This window comes from Astyanax mexicanus, chromosome 1, assembly GCF_023375975.1.
Source record: "Astyanax mexicanus isolate ESR-SI-001 chromosome 1, AstMex3_surface, whole genome shotgun sequence".
Lineage (NCBI taxonomy): Eukaryota > Metazoa > Chordata > Actinopteri > Characiformes > Acestrorhamphidae > Astyanax > Astyanax mexicanus.
The window spans coordinates 22,681,361-22,703,919 of NC_064408.1; the positions used below are offsets into that span (position 1 = coordinate 22,681,361).

At 36.7% G+C, this 22,559-nt stretch overlaps 1 protein-coding gene across 11 annotated transcripts in view; it reads left to right on the forward strand.

Annotated features, from left to right (window-relative positions):
• fcho2 (FCH and mu domain containing endocytic adaptor 2) overlaps positions 1-22,559 on the forward strand; it is an 86,497-nt gene that overhangs the window by 14,119 nt on the left and 49,819 nt on the right. For all 11 annotated transcript variants that reach the window (XM_049474897.1, XM_049474907.1, XM_049474914.1 and 8 more), the window contains exons 2-5: positions 7,585-7,676; positions 13,583-13,657; positions 14,769-14,910; positions 20,990-21,142. In XM_049474897.1, coding sequence (XP_049330854.1) covers positions 7,585-7,676; positions 13,583-13,657; positions 14,769-14,910; positions 20,990-21,142 — 462 coding nt within the window. The remainder of the gene's footprint in view (positions 1-7,584; positions 7,677-13,582; positions 13,658-14,768; positions 14,911-20,989; positions 21,143-22,559) is intronic.

Here is a 22,559-nt window from a genome sequence, read left to right on the forward strand (position 1 = left end):
TCAGTATGTGTCTTTACTGGCATGCCTACCTGAACTATATTTGTAATACAGAGTGTCAGAAGAGATGTAGGTACAAATTTGTAAGTGTCTTAGCTTAGCCCTGTTAAATTAGGCTACATCCTGTTTTTGACTTGAGAAAACATGTGCGCACACACAACACACACACACACACACACACACACATACTAATAATTCAGGGCAGTGGATACACAAATGACGACTCACCCTCTGCACTGTGTCCACATGATACTATTTGACTTCAGTAGGAACCCAGACAGAATGTAAATACAGCGTGCTAACATACCATGTGCTGTTCTCTGTGAGGAAGGAGCTCAGTCGGTTATTTAAAGCAGAGCGCTGTGCGCTAAACCAAGCGTGAAACCGGGCATTTAGTTAAAGCCTTTCCCCTTTCTCTGGTTCTGCTCTCCGCACCACACTGCGTTTCTCTGCGCAGGGCCTCCCTGCCAGTCCAGAGCATGAGAGAACGCTCTGTAATTGAATTGGGACTGAGAAAAACCTCTTTATTTGGCAAAAACAAAATGCAGATGTGAGAATGCATTGTGTGAAGCCTGAGCCGTAGCAGTCAATCTCTCACAAAAACACACACATGCACACACACACACACACACACACACACACGTCTCAGCCTCCTCTCACATGTAATGCTTGTGTTTTGGCATCTGATTGTTGGCTTTGACTAGGACAGATTTGTCGTTGGTGAACTGGGAATACTGTACACCAACACAGCGACCTGCAGCACACCATTATTAGATCTGCTGACCATTTCCCATGATCTAAATGTACGACATCAAACCACAATTTGTTCCCTGTTTCATTCCTTCCTAATGCAGCTCTTTGGGAGGCCTGTTTCCCAACCGTGCAGGCTTTAAGCAGGCCAGTTTTGACTAAAACCCTATGGTTCCCAGTACATGTGCTTTACTTTTAACACTTCAAGTTTTCAGGGGTAGGCATTGGACTGGCAACATTTCATACTGGGTATATAAAATGTTGTTATTGTAGTCCTTATCGTAGATGTATTTTTTTTGTTCCAAAAACATTTTTTTTTTTTAAATAAATATGTAATTTTATATGACCATTAGTGCTGGGCGGTATGGCCAAAAATGCATATATCGCTGTATGTTTCAAGATTCTGGCAGTTTTACTGTATATCATTGTATTAATTTTTTATTATTATTAAAAATAAATAAATTGGCTTTTATATAGGTTTGTGACTTATTCTACTGTTAGGAGTGTATATACAATATAAAACACTAAGTGTTTAAATTAAGGCATTGATTAGTACTGGGTTGACTTTGTCCGGAATATATGTAGAAATTAGACTTCATTAGCAGAACAATAGCTGAAAAAAAAAAAAAAAAAATAGACCTTAAATCTTTGCAATAATCCATTGCTATGCAGAATTTGTGTAAAAGCATAGATCACACTATCAGAGCAAACACCTTAGAAGTTAGAACGATGTTGATATCTTTAAGAACACATGGTACATAGCATAAGTCTAGCAGAAAAATAAAAATAAATGGAATAAAGTGTAAGTATGGTTAGCTTGATCTGTGTATATTCAATTCTGAATGATTCCTCTGAAAAACAGAAACTGTAAAAGTAGGTTATTGGTGTCTTAAGACTGGGCTATACTGTATAATGCTAACAGTGTCTTTAGAATGACTGAGCGTTCAAAGTCTGTCAGTTGACTGATCATGCATTATCATTGACACCAGCCCAGCCTCTACAGCCTTGAAGCCTGCACTGATTGTTCTACGCTGCCTTTAAACTGGAAACATGAAAAGCTTGTGACCCTGCTAAGTATGTGCTTGCCTTTTCATTCAGTCAGATTCAGAGGAAACACATGGTGAGAACCGGCCAATAGCTGAGCAGAGATCATGGCATTGTGCTGGCAAGCAAGGTGCAGACGCCCAGACTGACTTCCTGAGTTTGTTGCTATTTTCCTTGTGTATTTTCTAATATCATTGCATTCTTTGGTCCAGAGTTGGTGCTTTCCTGTTCCTGCACCCCTCCCCCTCATAAACACACAGATGTGCACACACACACACACACACACACTTCTGTGATATTTGCTGTGTCCACAAAAGGCCTAATCACACAGACATACCTGCAAAGAGTGTCATAACTACAGTCAAATATGAGTAAGTGAACACACACACACAGATAGCAAGAGAAGCACTTGCTAAAATGTATATTGGGGTAATCATTCTGAATATATGTCTTATTTTTTAATCAGTTTTGTTTTCTCAGTAAGAACAGTGCCAAAGTAAGTAAAAAAATTGACACACTGTGTTATATGTATGTATGACCCCCTGCTAATAAATGTGGATGTGTTTCTGCTGGAATCGCTTGTCTGTTCACAACAACAATTTTAGCCAGACACCATTGATCACAATCATTACCATTCACTGTGCTGTCCACTGTGAGTGGCAATGTCTTCATTTGGGTTTTCTCATTAAACCTGTAACACTGTGGATCAAGGAATGTCTCACTCGAACTCTTGTATTTCTTGTCGCCTTGCCATAAGCATGCTGACCAGTGTTCAGCATCGCTCACAAGACAACACCTTATAAGTTATGCAAGTGTGGGTGTCCTTAAACCATACCCTGAGTCAGTACTTCATGTACCGTATTTTTCGGACTATAAGGCGCACTTAAAAACTTTTAATTTTCACAAAAATTGACAGTGCGTCTTATAATACGGTGCGCCTTTTGTATGGATTTTACTCGTCAGGTTGTAAGGAGCAGTAAACACACACTCCGTGCAGCGTTATAGAGAGTTTCAGTGCTATACAGAGTCCAGAGCCGTGCAGCTCCGAGGCTGAGCAGCAATAGCATTAGCTAGATGCTAACCGCTAAGCTAGCTAGCTTATTCACTGAGATCAGTATTATCTAAATTTTACTCGTCAGGTTGTAAGGAGCAGTAAACACACACTCCGTGCAGCGTTATACAGAGTTTCAGTGCTATACAGAGTCCAGAGCCGTGCAGCTCCGAGGCTGGAGCAGCAAATAGCATTAGCTAGCTTATTCACTGTTCAGAGATCAGTATTATCTAAATTTTACCCGTCAGGTGTAAGGAGCAGTAAACACACACTCCGTGCAGAGCAGCAATAGCATTAGCTAGATGCTAACCGCTTAGCTAGCTAGCTTTTTCACTGTTCAGAGATCAGTATTTTCTAAATTTAGCACTTTTAATACTGCTGGAGCAGTATTATTAGAGTTAGATGCTAATCGCTAAGCGTTCACCGTTCAGAGGTGAGTTATCGGCCTGTAAGTCTGTGCTGCTTTGCCTGGCTAGCATTAGCTAGATGCTAAGCGCTAACTCTCTCAGAGGTGAGTTTTATCAGCCTGTAATCTGCTTGTTTACAGTGTTAAAACAAGCTACGGGGGACGAATCGCTAGCTAATATCTCACTGTCTTACCAGAAAACGCAGGATTACTCAGTGTAACGCTGTCGTTTAAGTTTGGGTTAACTTTACTAGTTTAGGTGACTAGCTAGCGTGCTAGCGGATAGCTATGCTAACGCTGGTGCAGCAAGCCTTAGTGGACATCTGGAAATCTAAGCTTACTGTAAATAAACTGAAGCACGTTACTCACCCAAATAAACAGTTTTCAGGAGAGGAATCTGTGTAGATTAATATCCAGCACTCGTTTGACTTTGAAAGAGCTAGATTTATATATACTGAGACGCTCCACCGGCAAGCGACCACCCCCGGTGGGGGAAGGGAAACATGGCGCCACCCCTGTTCACTTTGATATAGGCACCCTTTCTAGTGTCACTTAACGCGCCTTATAATGCGATGCGCCCTATGTATGGAAAAATAGCAGAAAATAGGCGTTCTTTGATAGTGCGTCTTATAATACGGTGCGCCTTATAGTCCGAAAAATACGGTACTCCATACTTCTATGCCATGACTTTAGACATTTAGTCAGTGTATGGTTTCCTTAATATGACTTATCAGTGTACAGGCAATGCTGCACAGTAGAAATTGCACATTAATTAACATTAATGCAGGTTCTTGGCAATTAATTTATTGGGATTTTGATAACACTGAGCTTTCTTGTTTTTTAAACTTAATCTTGTCTGCCACAGTTCCCCTGAACTGCCAGTTTCTAGGGTCACAAGCTGAAAACATGTGGTTGGCTTTGGAGCTTTGGGCATTTGTCCAAAGGAAGCTAAGGGACACTGAACTAACCTGAGGGATATGATCTCATACAAATTTACTGCACCTTGCACTTTAGCTTATACACTGCACCTATTGGTCTTTCCCATACTTATCCCACATAAAGAATTCTGCACCCTGTACTTCCCACACAATTCATTCTGTACCTGCACTTTCTCATAGTTACTCTGTTACCTACTGGACTATTTCCTCACTTCCACACACATACACTCTAGATTATTTAAACATGTATGTAGCATTGTAATATCTATATATTCAGTTTACCATGGAGTGCAATACCTTTCTATTTCTGTTGAATTTTACTTATTCTACTCTATGTTGTAAATATTATTCTCTGAATAATGTGTGAATATGCACCTAAGTTGTTTCACTCACCTGTATACCTGTACTCTCTGATGTGACAATAAATCTGGTCTGATTTGATTTAAATTTGATGTTCGCTGGAGCTTCTGCATTAAATGTGGATCGTTTGTCTGTTCACACTGACATTTATAGCCGGTCGTAGTCTTTACCCACTGCTCTGTCCACTGTGGGTAGTAATGTCTTCTGTGATGTTTAACGGTGCACACATGACAGTGTGATTAAATACCATCACACTCAACTGGCACCCACCATCAGGCCTCATTCTAGGGGTGATAATTCTTGTTACCTTGCTATGATAGTTGAGTCGGATTGAGGTCTGATCACGTTCTCACCACAAATGAATCAGTTTCAGTACTCATTACATTATAGTTAATTCAGCAGTTCTCTGATGTAGGCCTGAAACTGCTGATTCCCTTGTGTTTCTCATCACCAGTCTTCTCAGTAAGCTGCTGTGGGTTACTGTCCAGCTCTGCAGTTTAGCTTTTTCCATTGCCTCATGCAGGGTTTCACATGTGTGGAATATAGTTAAGCTTTGGAAATAAATCAGCACACAGGTTTCATTAAAGAAGCATTTAAATTAAATAATACAGGAGAGAAGGATTTTAATCTGTAATCTTTTTTTGGTTTCTACTATATGATTTTCAAAAAGTATTTGAGCAAGATAAAAAATTTGAACAGCCTACATAATATTTATACTAAAAAAAATAGTTTACTGTTTTTGTGTAGCTGTAAGTAAAGTGACTACAATCACTGGAACTTACTCTACTTTTAAGGTAATTTTTATAAAATTAGTATTGAGAATCCCTTGTTTTTAAAAATGTTACAGGATTATATAACGTAATAACTTTTAGATGTCCTCTAAAAACTAAAATATCAAATGTATAATTGTTCTTTGCTTTACCTTTTTTGAAGCAGGTGCCCTTTTTATTAAATTAATACATTACATTTTTGCTTTTTTTAAATAGAGAAGGCTGCTGTCACTTACAAAATGCTTCCTTAAAATAAATAAAACTATTACAACTAGCAGGTACAAGGAATAAAATAAGTCTGTAGAATGATTCTATTGTTTGTTCTAGGCTCTAATAACAATAAGGAAAGAATTCCAGGCTCATGCCTTGTCCTGCCTCTGTCTGCATGGACTGTGGGCTGGGTTTAGTCTGGAGGAATGTCCAGCTCATTGAAGAGGGCCTCACTGTGGCAAAAATCCAAAGATTAGCAGCAAAACTGGCTAAACTACAGTGAACAAGACACTGTTAGCTAGACTGGAACACATATAACTCTTAAAATGATATCTTGTCATTTGAAAGAATCTTGGCAGTATATGTAATATGTTTTCATGGTGCTTGGTGCACATGCACAGATTCATGCTGATGAGGTGGATTTAATGTGTTTAATCCTCTGAGAGGTGTCCTTTCCCGTCCAGTGCAAACTGCTGATACTGTACACCTCTCCGCTGCATGCTTGGCTGCCCAGCAAATACATTTTTACCACTTTGAAGCAATGATTCAGAAAAAAAACTGAGCGCCATGTGACAGCATGCGTAAAAAAACATCTCTCTCTCACACACACACACTCACATGCATGTACCACCTGTGTCTTTTTGTTACATTGAAAAGCATTTGCTTATGTGATTTTTGGCACTGTTACTGTAACACAACTTATCGCTTACTTATTGCTGCTGTAGTTCTCTACTATGTGCAATATATACATTTACCATGTATAGCATGTATACCGTGTGTAGTCTAGTAAAGCATGTTTTTTATTTACTATGCACCAGCATGCAATATGACTGTTCATACAAACTGGAGAGCCATGTTTCATTTCTTTTGTGTGTAATATATATATATATATATATATATATATATTACTATTATTACGATTATTATTATTATTATTATTATTATTATTATTATTATTATTATTATTATTATTATGTTTTATATATATATATATATATATATATATATATATATATATATATATATATATATATATATATATATATTGCTGGTATATTCCCTTACAATTTTTTTTGTTCTGTCCTTTGCAAATTTTCCCACTGTAGGATTATTAAAAGATTGTCTTGTCTCTTCTCGTCATAAAATCTCTGTGATTGATCAGGAAAATAAATACTTTTTTCCTTCATCTACTGCAGTTAGAGCTGTCTCGATACATTTTTTTTTTGCAAAATATATGTTGTCCCAGAAATGATTGCAATAAACAGTATTTTTGCATTTTAGGACCATTAAATGCACCCATCTATTACAGTATTCTCAGACATAACGATAATGTAATGTCTTAGCAAATAAATGACAAGACAATGAATTAAGACAAATTAAGACAATGAATTTGGTGCCAGTTTGCACCTATGGTAGTGCTTTTCCACCGACATCCAAATACCATCATTTAAAAACAGTCATAAAAACTAGGACTGATATGCAAATAAGCCCCTAAACCAGTCACAATTGCGAAAGCAATCCTAGTATTATGTCCAGAACTTGCAGCCTCCAAGCTGGTAAATAAACAGATTTTTTGCTGTTTACACTGTAAGAGTTAAGTGGGTTAGTGGGTGTGGACGTCTTGAGTATTGCAGCATGTATTATGAATGAATTCACCTCCTGCATTTTTAAAATACTGATACAGGACACTGCAAACACTGTGACCATGGTTACGGTCCCCAAGATCTTCCCTGAGCTTCTTCAATGTAAAGCTTGCAGACATTATTTTCCACTTTAAGTTGTAAATTTAACCAAGTCATAAGGCTGAACCATGGCGAGGATGAATATGGTGGACCAGAGGGTGCTGAGGAGTCACTTAGCTGCTATTCAGGCCATGAGAGCGTTAATGGAGACGGCTAATGTGGTAAATGAGTTCAGCAGTGTTTTCTGCTTTATTGGTTTGTTCACTCTGATTGTGTTTTATATTTTATCAGATTTATATGAGAAGTTAAGTTTAGTGTTTTTTTTATTGTTCTACAATGTCTCACGGCTCTGCTATTTTGTCTCTATTTCTTGCAGGGTGAAAAAAACAATGGATTTGACGTTCTCTACCATAACATGAAGCATGGCCAGATCTCCAGCAAGGAGCTCTCAGATTTTATTAGAGAAAGGTAAAGCTCATGTTTTTTTTTATTTAACACATGCCAGTAATGTAATATAAAATGTGATTAATGTGTAGGTGGTCAGTAACTGAACATTATGGCAGAAAAAAATCAGTTGAGAAATTGTAGACTGCATAAATCTCAATACAATAAACAGATAATCACAAGAGTAGGTTAATCAAAAGTCACTTAAACTCAAGTGGTAATAAAATATGGATTTGTTTAGCAAGTAAGCAATGATGCTAATCCAAAATCCTGATGTGTGGAACATGGTTTGAATATCAAATAAGGTTCTAAGATAATCAAATAGATTCTTACACTACAGATGTATTTGCTGTTTGGTCATGCATTCATGCACACTTGCCTTTGTACTACGTGTATGGCCTATGAAATCAGTGTCATTTTTTTAAAAATAATTTTTCTTCACTTTTTAGTGCTGTCAGGTGAATAAAAAATATCTTATTCATTACATGCCTTTTGATTAATTAATCTAAACTATCAACTAAATATCTGCCATGAATTGAAAAGCTCTCTGTAATAATCAGTCAGTAACAACAGTAAATTCTGTTTATCCCTTACAACAGTAGAGCAATTTTATATAAAGTAGATGCCCCTTTATTCACCTAATAATTACAACATAGCTATAGGAGATGGTCACACATGCCAGAGTTTATTTTCAAGAGATTCTCAAATATAGGCTACTCAAATATGTCTTAAAGAGTGACTACACTACAAGTTATTTTTACATTTTTGCTGAAATATTGTGCCCTGTAATATTAAAATATACCAGTCCTGCTTAAAATGCATAGCAATGAGATGCAAATATTTTGATCAGAGGTTTATGTTGTAAAGTTCAAATAAAAAATAAATGTTTATTTTAGTGAGTACAGCCATTGATTTTTGTAAGTATGTATTTATTCATATAATCTGCCCTGGGGCTTTTGTTTTGAAGCCCAACATTTCAGAATAGCCGTAATGGCTAACTGTTGTCTGAGATGAATTAATGGCTGATTTGTGATATCAGAATGATGTTACTGTGCTGGTTGAAAATGGGAAGTTATGCTGTTTGATATGATATGTGTGTGATGTCTGTGATACATTACTACAGGCTACAGTGCTGTTCACTTCCGGGCATTTTACATAAAGCTGCCTTAATTTTTGTTATTCATAAAAATCCTTACCTAGAGGCGCTCATATTTTCCCAATTGGTAGACTGGAAACACACACATTAAAATGTCCTCTGATTTAAAAAGTGAGAGGAACCTTACTGTTATTACTTTCTAAAAATATAAATTAATCTTTGCTGTAAAAGTCCTTTACATTTGCAAGCCCTCTGGTCACTGTGGGTTTTCAGATACTTTATTTCTCAAAACATTTTATTTATTGATTTATTTTTTGAATAATTGATTTATTGATTTATTTACTATACTAGTGTATAAGTTTTGGTTAGACAGTTGCTTGTATCCAATTTATAGTAATAGACGAATAAAATTAGGCTTTTTATTGTGTTTTTCGAGTGTGTTGCTCAGGTGTATTCTAAAAGTATTTACTGTAGCTTACTGTTATCATTTCAGTCTGAAAGTTTGTTAATCACACAGTGCATCTATGTCGTAACTACGTCTCGCACACCCTCAGACAGTGTGTGATTTAATTTTAGAAGTGACAGAGCTGTGTCATGACGCGAGAAGCTTTTGACACCAGTGTCGTTGACGGGACGGTATGAGATTTTGATCTCTGCTAGTATGTGAGATATGCTGGTCCCCCAGCAATGGAAAGCTATGCACAGTGGCTTAAGTACTGTCTAACAGGGAGTTCCTACAGTTCTGGTTTTTACAAATAGGGTTCTTGAAGGGTTCATAAGCTTAGGCAGTGGTTAAAAAAATTATTATCTGAAACTTAGAAATCATTTGAGAAACTTTAATAAATGGTTCAATATAGCAGCAAAATGTTTCCTATTGTCAATATCAATATACATATCATTAATCACCTCCATCACTACAAACCCAGTATCTGTAAAATTGTACCCTTTAAAAATATATACACCAAAACACATGATTAGCAATTTAATATATTTTATTATATAGTATTCTGTTTGGTAATACTATTTGCTTTTTAATTATTAGTTTACATGTTAAGATTAGTGGTTAGATAAGTGTTGTAATTTGACATAAAACTGAGAAGAGGAGTGTGTTAAAACTTTTAACTGGTACTGTACATAATATAGATAAAAGTATTCGATTTATTATGTTAAAATATCCAACATACATTATATATCTATAAGGATATACATGAAGAGAAGACGATATTTATTTGTCATACAGTTAGTGTTTCTTCTTGTAGTTCATCTCCACAGTTTCTTCCACAAGATGGCACCATGGTCTGTGTTAAATGTGAACATCTATCCTAAAGAAAAAAAGTGCCCAGAAGACTCCACTTTTATCAACAGCACAGTTAACAGCTACAGTTCAGCAGTTCTCTCTATTAAAATAAAAGCCCAGGATCCTCTTTTTTTTTTTAACTCCCTCTCTTTGCAGTATCTTTGCAGTGAATTAGATTAGAGTATTCACCGGCTCCACACAGCAGTAGAACTGAAATGAGGGATAAATGGTGCATATTTATGGGTGGAAGAAAGTTTTTTAAGATGTTCTTAGATGGCCATCCAAATGGGTCTGAAGTATGCTCACCTGACGTTCATCCAGACCTAACCAATCCATCAGCTGTAGCCCACCTACAAAAACATCTGGCGTGCTGACAGGCCTGACAGGAATTTTCCACATGTGAAATGCGTCACACGGTGCTGTTAAGTGATTTAATAACTTCGGATGATGGGCTCAAAAATAGCTGGGTTTAAAATAACACTTTCTGCGTTATTTCCACAGCCCTGAACGTCACAAGGATAAACGATGGGTTACTAAATAACAGAATACACACTGGGTTAAAGGAAGAAGTTGTTCATTTTTAGAAGATGTTACGCAAATATATAAATCCAGTAATATATTTTTTTTATACAGCTCCGGGAAAAAACTAAGAGACCACTTCAGTTTCTGAATCAGTTTCTCTGATTTTGCTATTTATAGGTTTATGTTTGAGTAAAATGAACATTGTTGTTTTATTCTATAAACTACAGACAACATTTCTCCCAAATTCCAAATTAAAATATTGTCATTTAGAGCATTTGTTTGCAGAAAATGAGAAATGGCTGATATAACAAAAAAGAAGCAGAGCTTTCAAACCTCAAATAATGCAAAGAAAACAAGTTTTCAATATTTGGTGGAATAACCCTGGTTTTAATCACAGTTTTCATGCATCTTGGCATGTTCTCCTCCATCAGTCTTACACACTGCTTTTGGATAACTTTATGCCACTCCTGGTGCAAAAATTCAAGCAGGTCAGCTTGGTTTGATAGCTTGTGATCATCCGTCTTCCTCTTTATTATATTCCAGAGGTTTTCAGTAATTGTTTCACTTATTTTTTCCAGAGCTGTATAAATCTGTTTATTTTATATATGGACATTTTACTGTCTGTATAAGTGAAATATCTTAGGTGATATTTTAATTAATTAAAGCTGAGAACTGACCTATTGGCTGGGTTGGTCCTGTGACACAATTACTAATTTAGTGGATAGGCTACCCCTTTTTTCAGCTTTTAAAATTAGGCTGTATGTTTAGTAAGTTTGGCCTATTTTTATAACTTTAAAGCCAGATTTCAGTCACTTTAGACTGGAAATGTAAACTTACTCTCCACCGTAAGGGGATTTTGGCTTGCCTGTCTTCCCATCATATAAACAGTTCTTTCCTGAAATTAAGTTGCCTGTTTAACATAAAAATCACATTAATAGCTGCAAAAGGCAATTGCAGCTCAAAATCTCAAAATTAAAATAATTATTTGTAGAATTGCTGATTTAGATGTGCACAGTGGAACTCTGTGGAAAGGCTATGCAACAATGACTAAAATAAGCCGAAAATATCACTCAGCATGCTTATCTAAGCTTTTGATTAGGGGGCAAACATTGAATTGCATTTGAAATGTATCTCTATGTTAAGTATCATACAACGTTTTGGCCTCTCTAAAATATTAACAGATCATCAAGTATAACTGCACAGGTGTTACCGAATAATTTGATGATTTTATTATTTAAGATGTTTTTTTTAAGTGGCTAAAGAGTAACATCAAATATAAACTTTTCAAAGTTAAATTGGTTTATTATTTAATAATTCAATTATTGTTTTTGTGTGGTGTCCAGAACAGTTAAAAAATTAGATAAGGCCTCATAAAATACCCTTTTTTGTATAATGTATTATTTTCCTATATTGTTATTACTGAATTACTGAAGTAGCAGAATAATAGTACAGTGTTAAGTGAATAAAAACCTGAACTAAACATTTGTCCATCCTGATTAATGTAAAGGAATATTGTTAGGATTTCAGGCGCCCCCTTGTGGACTGTCTGATATTGTTGCAGGACATGTGATTTGAGAAGATGTAAAGGTGTGTCTGTGATGTAAAGCAGCATAAACCATTACAATACTTTGATCTTTACATGATCAGTATCAAATGTAAGATAAAAGTACTTTTAGCTACGTACCATTTTTATTTGCAGAACCCTGTAATTCTGAGATCCCATTCCTGTGACTATGTTCAGAGTACAGGCCTCACCAGTCAATTCCAGGTTTTGCTCAGATCTTGATGGTTCATATTCATGAATGTAAGAGATCTGTATCTGTATTTGTTGTGAACACATTTCTGCCTGACAGTGCAGATTACCAAGCAAATGTTTGTCAAATGTTTATTATTAAAAAAATGTTGCGAACTGAAACATTGTGTTATAGGATTGTTTGTGCATGCAATGCTGCACCACCCTCTTGATTGAGCTAAGCTTTCGTATCCTCTAGGTTACTGACAGTTGTCATATGGGGTTTATGCTTTGCCTGTCTTACAAGCATATGAGCAGTTCTCTAGACAGTTTGCTTGGTATTTAAGATTTCATTTTGACCTCCACAATGCCCCACTGCTGCACTCACTGTCAGCCTGCCTTAGTCAACAGCAAGCGACAGATGAATAATTTACTCATTCTCTGCACTGCTAAACCAACATTTGTGTCCTGTCACTGTAAGGAAGCATGCCACAATTGTGAGGTGTGTGTGTTAAAACAGCAGAGGAACAGAGATTTAATGCTTTAAGCTTTTTAAAAAAACGTTTTCATATTTAGGATTTACACAAAAATATTATTTTCCTGCAGTATCGTATTTTTTATAAAGTTTCTGCTCTCAGTTAATTTTGGTATAGAAACAATTCAAAGCAATACAGATTATTTTAAATGGATTGTCTCTTTGTATTTTTAATTATCTAAAGGTTTTGTGCTTTTTATTACTTACGTTATTATTATTATTATTATTATTAGTAGTAGTAGTAGTAGTAGTAGTAGTAGGAGTAGTAGTAGGAGTGGTAGTAGGAGTAGTAATAGTAATAGTAATGATAATAGTAATAGTGGTGGTGGTAGTAGTAGTAGTATCACTAGTATATCACAAGTATATATATATATATATATATATATATAGATTCACTTCAGACTGGTACTGTTGGGGCTTTTCCAAATGCTTCAGCCTGTGTCTTTTTCTATATGTTGAGGTTTGGGGTGTCTGACTGACTCTTTATAAACTTTATAAAGTACTGACAGCCATATGGGGTTTTTGGTTTGCCTTATAAGCCTATGAACCAAAATAATAATAATCAAAATAATAAGTTTGGCTTATTTGCTTGTACACCACTTGTAAGGAAGGTAGATTTTGTCAGACTCTGTTCAAGCTTGAGTTTCAGTAAATACTTTAAAATGATGAACTCTGGATTCAGGCAGGAAGATGTAAACAATTTGCCTTGTTTTAACAGGTAAACACTGTGATTTTGCTCTGTCTGCAGGGTCACCATCGAGGAGACATACTCCAGATCGATGAGCAAACTGGCCAAATCTGCCAGTAACTTCTCACAGCTGGGGTGAGTGTGTGTGTGCTGGTGTTTTAGTGTGTGTTTATATTTTCTCTCTCCTCACTTCAGCCATGCATTGTGTAAATTAGATAATTATAGATAGTTAAGTGGGTCATATCCACCTGTGCTTACATTAATTTAACCTATTTATTTGTTAAATATAAAATATGATATTGCAGATTATATTTATCATTAACTATTATAGTTACACAAATCTAGAACAGGTTGTTCTAAGGTTGTAAAATTTGGAAGTATAGACGGTGAACAGTTAAGAGGCAGGTTAAATTTAGGATTTAGGTTATGAATAGCATTGTTGCAGAATCAGATTAAATTATGCATTACAAATACAAAAACTCCTCAATATGTTTTATATGATTGGCTGAACAATCATAAATACAGTTTTCAAGAAAAAGTGTGTGAACTCTATGGAATTCCATGGTTTTCTGTGTGAATGTCATTATTTGTAATCTGATCTTCATCCAAGTCAAGAGTATTGACAAATGCAATTGCCTGAAATAATAACACACAACATTGAGGATCACTTCATGTCTTCATTGAGAACAAGCATGAAAAGTATGTGAACCCTTGTGTTAATTCCAAACTCAAACTCAAAAAATAGGTTTTAGCATACCTAAAAAAAGAAGAGCTTTCAGAGAATCTACAATCAAAAATTGCTGATTTTATGTAAAAAGGAAAGGAATTCACCAGTCTACAGTAAGGCAAACAATCTAGAAGTGGAGAAAATTTGGCACTGTGTCTGCTCTGACAAGACGTGGGCAACCAGTCAAAATGAACAGCTATTAATTCCAAGGGTTCACATACTTCTTCCACTACCACTTTTTGCGGTTGCATCAGATCACATTTGATTACATTTTATTACAAATTTGTGCAGAAAAACATGAAATTCCAAAGGTTTCATATACTTTTTCTTGCCTCTGTATCCCATTTTTATGTATATACACAGTGATAAATTAATCTGAATCTTGCTTAACAGAGAATGATATCCATTCTCACAGAAACTACTATTACTTGTTATAAAGCTGAAACCTGAACGCTGTTTGTGTGTGTTTGTGTAGTCCTGAATCTGCTTCAGTTGTCTAAAATGTGACCTCTCTTGCAGGACGTTTGCTCCTATATGGGACGTGTTTAAAGTGTCAACAGAAAAGCTGGCTTCCTGTCACATGGAGCTGGTGCGCAAACTGCAGGAGCTCATCAAAGAAGTACAGAAGTATGTGGATGAACAGGCCAAGGCTCATAAGAAGGTAGGGGACTGTTGCTGGTCCGCTGGGGTCTGTCTGAGGTGCTTAATTTGTTAGAAGCATTAGTAGAGTCAGTAATGCTAGAACAAACCAGCAGTGCTCTCCTTTTTATGAGAATTAATGTTTAATGATTATTAAAACTGCTTATAATTATTAATTATCTCTGGAGACAGTAGCTTTTAAAGTCACAGCCTCTGTACTGTGTAAATACTCTAGGCTCATTCAGAAGGTTTCTATAGTCTTAGCAAAAATGGTTTTATGTCGGTCAGCTCTAAAGGCTGTTTGGCTCTATTCTATTTTTTATTTTTAATGATTTTACATATGACCAAATGGAAGAATCTTTTTACATGGCAAATAACCATTTAAAGTAGAAATTTGCGGTAAAATATACTTGGGGTGTAATGAAGCAAGATAACGAGTATTACCTTTTGTCCCCCGTCCCCAGCATTCCAGAATACAGCACTTTTAGCCGATGCTCCCAACAGGCTTACAATGCTAGCAATAGGGGCATAGCATTACCCATGCAAAGAAATCACCACTTATTCCTTTTTTATTAAACTGCCTGTGCACTTAAAAAAAAATCATTTTCATTGCCTCGTTTAAAATATCAGGAACTTTGATATTTGGGAAGCTCCCTTGCTAAGCTAGCCTCTAGAAAAATATAGACAAGAGTATCAGACAGAGTATCTAAAAAAGTAAAGTTTTCCTTAAAGCCCCACTAGGTAGGATTTCCTTGATTTTTGATCTTTTTAAAGAAATAAAATAACAGCTTGAAAGTCACTGCAGCGCTGCATTGAGATGTAATAGGAGGAATGGCTGTGCTCTCGTGTCTGTGCCGGAGCTCCTCTGAGTTTAAACCAGACTCTGTAAGTTTTCCAAGGCGGCCGCGACCAACGCTCGCGAGAACTGCGACCTGCTTTCCAACCTTTAGTTGTAACAGTTCTACAAGGACTACTGGTTCATTCTTTACAAACTAACATACAGACACTCTGGCAGAAGCTGGAAAGAGACCGAATATGTCTGTGAAAGCCAGAAAACGAGTAAGAGAAACTAATCCGCCTAAAACATTTATTACACTCTGCAACTGTAGGGGGAGCCCACGAGCACAAAATCTCAATCCTACCTAGTGGAGCTTTAAGAAGCTAGATAACGTTAGCTAACAGACAAGCTGCTAAACCACCATCTGTGTGATCGTGTTTCATCAAAACAAGACTAAAATCACACGTCTTGAAGATGAAGCTTCAAATTGTTTACATTAATTACTTTTTTTTTCTTTCAATGGCAAAACAGTTCCTATAAAAAGAAGATAAGCTTTTAACTACACTAATTACACTGAAAATGTAAATGTGCTTTAGATGGCCCTTTTTCTGTGTCTGATTGAGCTGGTTGGTTCATTTGGCTGTGAATTTTCAGCGAGGTCGAGACGGAGCACTGATTTGTTTTTCTGCTGAAAGGAAAAGTTTATAGTGTGTGTTTAGTCTGGTGTGTGGTGTGTGCGTGTAGCGATCCTGACAGCAGCTCACAGCGGCGGCTCATGTTAAATGCATGATCCCGGCTCAGCCAAGTGGCCTGATAAAACATAAAACACTGTCTGTGAATTAGTGCTGAGTGTGTTTGCAGTGCGCTCGTGCGGGCCAATCTCTCTCAGCACCTCCTAACTCCTCTCACATTTTTCTCACGCCTCTGTCGCTCTCGCGCACATTCACACACATGCAGCCTTTACTTCTTCACCCCTTTTACTTTCTCTATGATTCACTCGCTCTCTTTCTAAAAAGACCTTTTTTATTAGGCTCAGGAGAAATCTTTTATTTGTAGATTATTTGTAGATTACATTTTTTATAAAATACTTGTTTTTGTAGGGATTTTTTTTAAATGAATGTTTTTGCCCAATACCAAAACCCCAAAAAAAGTCTTAAAAAGCGTTAGTCTATTTCAGCAATGCAGTTTAATCACACCTTTAGCTAGCTAGCTAACTAGCTACCTCAACAGAGTGATTTAGAGAGTCCTAAATCTACCTCAATAGTGCTGTTCTAATCATAACTTTTTTTTTTTCTCAGCAGTGCTGTTCTAGTCACGTGCTTAGCTAGCTAGCTACCTCAACAGTGCCATTTTAGTCATAAATTTATCCCAGAAGCTTGTGCTGTTCTAATCATAAATTTACTTAAGCAAACAAAAATGCTAAAGCTAGCTTAATGTGCAGCTAGTATATTTCAGCTGGAAAACAGACAGTTTGTGAAGAGTTAGTAAAATTGGTAAACTGTTAATAAGTATAATACCTTACTGTTATGTTAATTTGTCAGGAACAGTAAGGGTGTTCCTGGGTCAGTTTGACCCAGTGCATGTTTAATCCTCCAAAAGATGTATGAAACAAAAAAAATCCTAATGAGCTGTGTGGATATTTCATTACTAATTATCCATTGCTTACTATTCTATCTATGTTTAGTGCAATGGTGTTCCTTAACTCCAACAGGAAATGGTTCAATTAGGTTCTCTTAAAAACCCTAAGGGTAAAGTAAATACTTTAGAATGACTTCAAATTAATTGGCCACTGTTTGGTATAAATTATTTCTTTTTTTATATGCTTTTTTGGTTATCAAATATTTGGTGCATCCCTAGTTTTTTGTTTAATTTGAGCTGTTTTGAGGTGGATCTGTTCAGCTGTGTGTTTGTGTTCAGGTGAATCTTTAACACACTGACCCTGGTTTATTACTTAGTTACTATTCCTAATGCAGGACTTCTTATAATTGATTGGGAAGCTGTTTAATGTAGTATATATAGTGGAGTCCCACAGGGCTCTGTTTTAGGGCTGATGAAATTGGTGTTCATCTTGGAAACTATGTAGTTTAATGGGTGAATGTGAAGAACAGGAGTGTGGACCTTCCTGCAGGGTTTAAAGAAGTCAATTAGTGCAAACCGCTTTTGGTTCCATAAAGCACCATGTTTGTAATATAGATGTGCTTCTGTGAGGAAAAAAAATAGTTCTTTTTCTAATTGTAGTTATTAAATGTCTGCTGTATTTCACCAGTGTTGCTCTCCTTTTGATACAAAATGAGCTGCCCTGATAACATATAACCCCCACATCAAACCTGAGCAGTCGCAGAGCTACCATGGCTGGTTTGCTATGCGCTGAAGGGAGGTTTTTGTGAATGGATTAAGAAGCCTGTAATGTAATTGTAGAAGTTCTGCAGCAGCTCTGTTCTGAATCGTTTGAGGACACACAGGAAGGAAGTGCTTATTAATTTACAGAGAATAATCAGAAACACACCAAAGAGGTTTAATACAGATATAAACCACGTTCCTCCACACTTTTGATGCTTGTGGAAACTTTCTCTGTTTTCCGCCTGTAGAAAATTGAACTCTGCGTGTTTAGAATTGCATTTCAGACTGATATGCATGAAAAAGGCTTTGAAATTGATGGAACATTTTTTTTTCATCTCCATTATCTGTCTGGTTAAGGCCAGTTCCTAACAGGGTGTCGTGACAAGATTTTTATAGGGCGGAAAATGAAAACTTAGAAGATAACCAAGGCTTGTTTATAATCAAAGAATTAAAGTAGCGTGGTCACATTAATCACTTTAAATCAGTGTGAAGATGCTTGCGTGATCCGCTCTGCCAAATTCCCCATATGTTTAGAATGACTGAAATAAGGGTGCGACCGCTACCACAGTCTGATTGATTGCAAAGCATCTAAGAGTGTTTTGAAAGATATTTTCACGTTTTGGTCCACAAGGGCTTATTTACAGTTGTGGTCAAAAGTTTACATACACTTGTAAAAAAACATAATGTTATGGCTGTCTTGAGTTTTCAATAAGTTCTACAACTCTTATTTTTCTGTGATAGAGTGATCGGAACACATACATGTTTGTCACAAAAAACAGTCATAAAATTTGGTTCTTTCATAAATTTATTATGGGTCTGCTGAAAATGTCACCAAATCTGCTGGGTCAAAAATATACATACAGCAACATTAGTATTTGGTTACATGTCCCTTGGCCATTTTCACGGCAACTAGGCGCTTTTGGTAGCCATCCACAAGCTCCTGGCAAGCTTCAGGTCGAATGTTTGACCACTCTTCTTGACAGAATTGGTGCAGTTCAGCTAAATGTGATGGTTTTCTTGCATGAACCCGTTTCTTTAGCACTGTCCACATGTTCTCAATGGAGTTTAAGTCAGGACTTTGGGAAGGCCATTCCAAAACCTTAATTCTAGCCTGGTTTAGCCATTCCTTTACCACTTTTGATGTGTGTTTTGGGTCATTGTCTTGTTGGAACACCCAAATGCGCCCAAGACCCAACCTTCGGGCTGATGGTTTTAAGTTTTCCTGCAGAATTTGGAGGTAATCCTCCTTCTTCATTATCCCATTTACTTTCTGCAAAGAACCAGTTCCACTGGCAGCAAAACATCCCCAGAGCATAATACTACCACCACCATGCTTGACAGTAGGCATGGTGTTCCTGGGATTAAAGGCCTCACCTTTTCTCCTCCAAACATATTGCTGGGTGTTGTGGCCAAACAGCTCAATTTTTGTTTCGTCTGACCAGAGAACTTTCCTCCAGAAGGTTTTATCTTTGTCCATGTGATCAGCAGCAAACTTCAGCCGAGTCTTAAGGTGCCTTTTCTGGAGCAAGGGCTTCTTTCTTGCACGGCAGCCTCTCAGTCCATGGCGATGTAAAACACGCTTGACTGTGGAGACTGACACCTGTGTTCCATCAGCTTCCAAATCCTTGCAGACCTGCTTCTTGGTGATTCTTGGTTGACTCTTGACCATCCTGACCAATCTCCTCTCGGCAGCATGTGATAGCTTGCGTTTTCTTCCTGATCGTGGCAGTGACACAACTGTTCCATGCACTTTATACTTGCGTATAATTGTCTGCACAGTTGCTCTTGGGACCTGTAGCTGCTTTGAAATGGCTCCAAGTGACTTCCCTGACTTGTTCAAGTCAATAATTCGCTTTTTCAGATCCACACTGAGTTCCTTTGACTTTCCCATTGTAGCTTTTGTAGCTGAGTCTAATCACTGGGTCAAATGAGCCCTATTTAAATGGGCTCATGAGAAGTCAACAGCTGTAGTCAATCAGAATCACTTACAAGAAGTGAAGAGGCCATGACATGAAGCTAATTTGATTGACACAACTCGCTACATCACCAAAATTGACAAATTTTGTTGCTGTATGTATATTTTTGACCCAGCAGATTTGGTGACATTTTCAGCAGACCCATAATAAATTTATGAAAGAACCAAATTTTATGACTGTTTTTTGTGACAAACATGTATGTGTTCCGATCACTCTATCACAGAAAAATAAGAGTTGTAGAACTTATTGAAAACTCAAGACAGCCATAACATTATGTTTTTTTACAAGTGTATGTAAACTTTTGACCACAACTGTATGTTAAGAACTCAAGCTAAATTTGGAAATGGTTATTTTAAAATGACTTACAGCCATGTTTTGCACATAAAACCTGTTTAAAATTGTGAGTAGACCTAAAAATAGTAAAAATTCACGAAAGAATTTGCAAATACATATATACAGCTCTGGAAAAAATTAAGAGACCACTTCAGTTTCTGAATCAGTTTCTCTGATTTTGCTATTTATAGGTATGTGTTGGAGTAAAGTGAACATTGTTGTTTTATTCTATAAACTACGACAATATTTCTCTGAAATTCCAAATAAAAATATTGTCATTTAGAGGATTTATTTGCATAAAATGAGAAATTACTGAAATAACAATAAAGATGCAGAGCTTTCAGACCTTAAATAATGCAAAAAAACAAAAAAAACAAGTTCATATTCATAAACTTTTAAGAGGTCAGAAACCAATATTTGGTGGAATAACGCTGGTTTTTAATCAGAGTTTTCATGCATCTTGGCACATTCTCCTCCACCAGTCTTACACACTGCTTTTGGATAACTTTAAGCCACTCTTGGTTCAAAATTTTAAGCAGTTCAGCTTGGTTTGATGGCTTGTGATAATCCATCTTCCTCTTCTCAGATGGACATTATTCAGAGTTGATGTGGCTGTTATCTGATGTATATCTCAGTATTGAAGCTCATTGCTGTTGTGGTCATGTCTCTGGCAGACTAAGGAGGAAGTAGCGTCCACGCTGGAAGCAGTGCAGAACATCCAGAGTGTCTCGCAGGCCCTGCAGAAGAGCAAAGAGAACTACAACAGCAAGACCCTGGAACAGGAGCGCATGCGCAAAGAGGGAGCCACGCAGAGAGACCTTGACAAGGTACACACACATACAAGAACCCCGAGTAAGGCACCCCTATTAGATCTTTCTGAAAGTACAATGCCAGTAAAGGCACCTAATAATAGTAATAAATGCATTTAATACACTGTTGTTCTTTTTGCACCCTTGTGGTCAGGAGACTGAGCTGCAGCCCAGTATGGCAAATTAACATTACATATTGTCTCTAAATCTTTGATTTGATCGTTTTTATAGTGATTTATAGAAAACAATTGGTGCACACACTGAGTAATAGTCATTATATATTTTTGGATCTAAATTTCTTTTTTTTGGTAACCATTAATGGTGCAGAGAGACACGATGTGTCCAATATAGAAGGGGTGTCCCTTCTATTGAATGCATTTAACTACTTTAAAGTTACTTTAAGTCATTCATTGCTGACACAGATGTGCAAATCTGCACACACTGCATAGACTAGAGAATTATTGCCAATAGAAAGGACTATTTAAAGCAGATGAACATGAACCGAATGTCCAGCTTTGGCATATAGAAGTCAGGTACAGTCCCCTGTGATCTCCTGTAGTATACATACAACTATTCCATGAGTTTTGGCATGATTATGTAAAACACTAGTTGAAACACCCAAAAAGGGATGTCCAATGATGTCACGTTAACTGTGTGTGTTGATTTTAGACTAAACCACTACATCTTATATTATGCAGAGATTAAATAATAAAAAGCAAATTTCCTTTTAGTACATATATATATATATATATTTTTTAACATTATTTTAGATTTTTTGATTAATTTAATTTTTTATGTGTTTATTCAAGTGTTTTGTCCTTATTTCTCTTAACCTCTTACTGCAGAAGCGCCCTCTAGCGGGCCCGCCGGCGGGCCCGTTCTGACTATGTAAATTAGAACGCTTAAAAGCGTCAAATATTCTAAACATACCGACCAACTAACCAACTCATATTCATTAGTACTACTTTAACTACCTGCATGCAAATTTACAGCCATCTACATGAAACCAGTCGCCAGAAATCGCCAACTGAAAACAGCCTGTTTTTTCACATTGTTTACACGAGAAACACGCCTCCCCAACAAAATAGCCTTATAAAATAATATTAGTGTATAAAATAACATCATATTATATTATTGAAAATTCACTTACTATCACAGCATCCACAATACAGCACTGAACCGCAGGTAAAATATCCATAAAGTCCTTTATTTGCCTGCTCACGGCTCCTCAAAAACATGCGTTTAGTTTCAGCGCAGCCGTAACGTCGTATTCTCAAGCTCCCAGCGACTACACAATGGAATATTTTCCGTAAAGTTGTACGTGAATACAAAGCTAAGGGTGTCCTCTTCTAGATTCAGTGGTTTTTATTGGTCTACAATCCACTACTTTTCTTGAGTGATCGTCTTTTGAACCAATGGCGTGAGCGCTGGATCG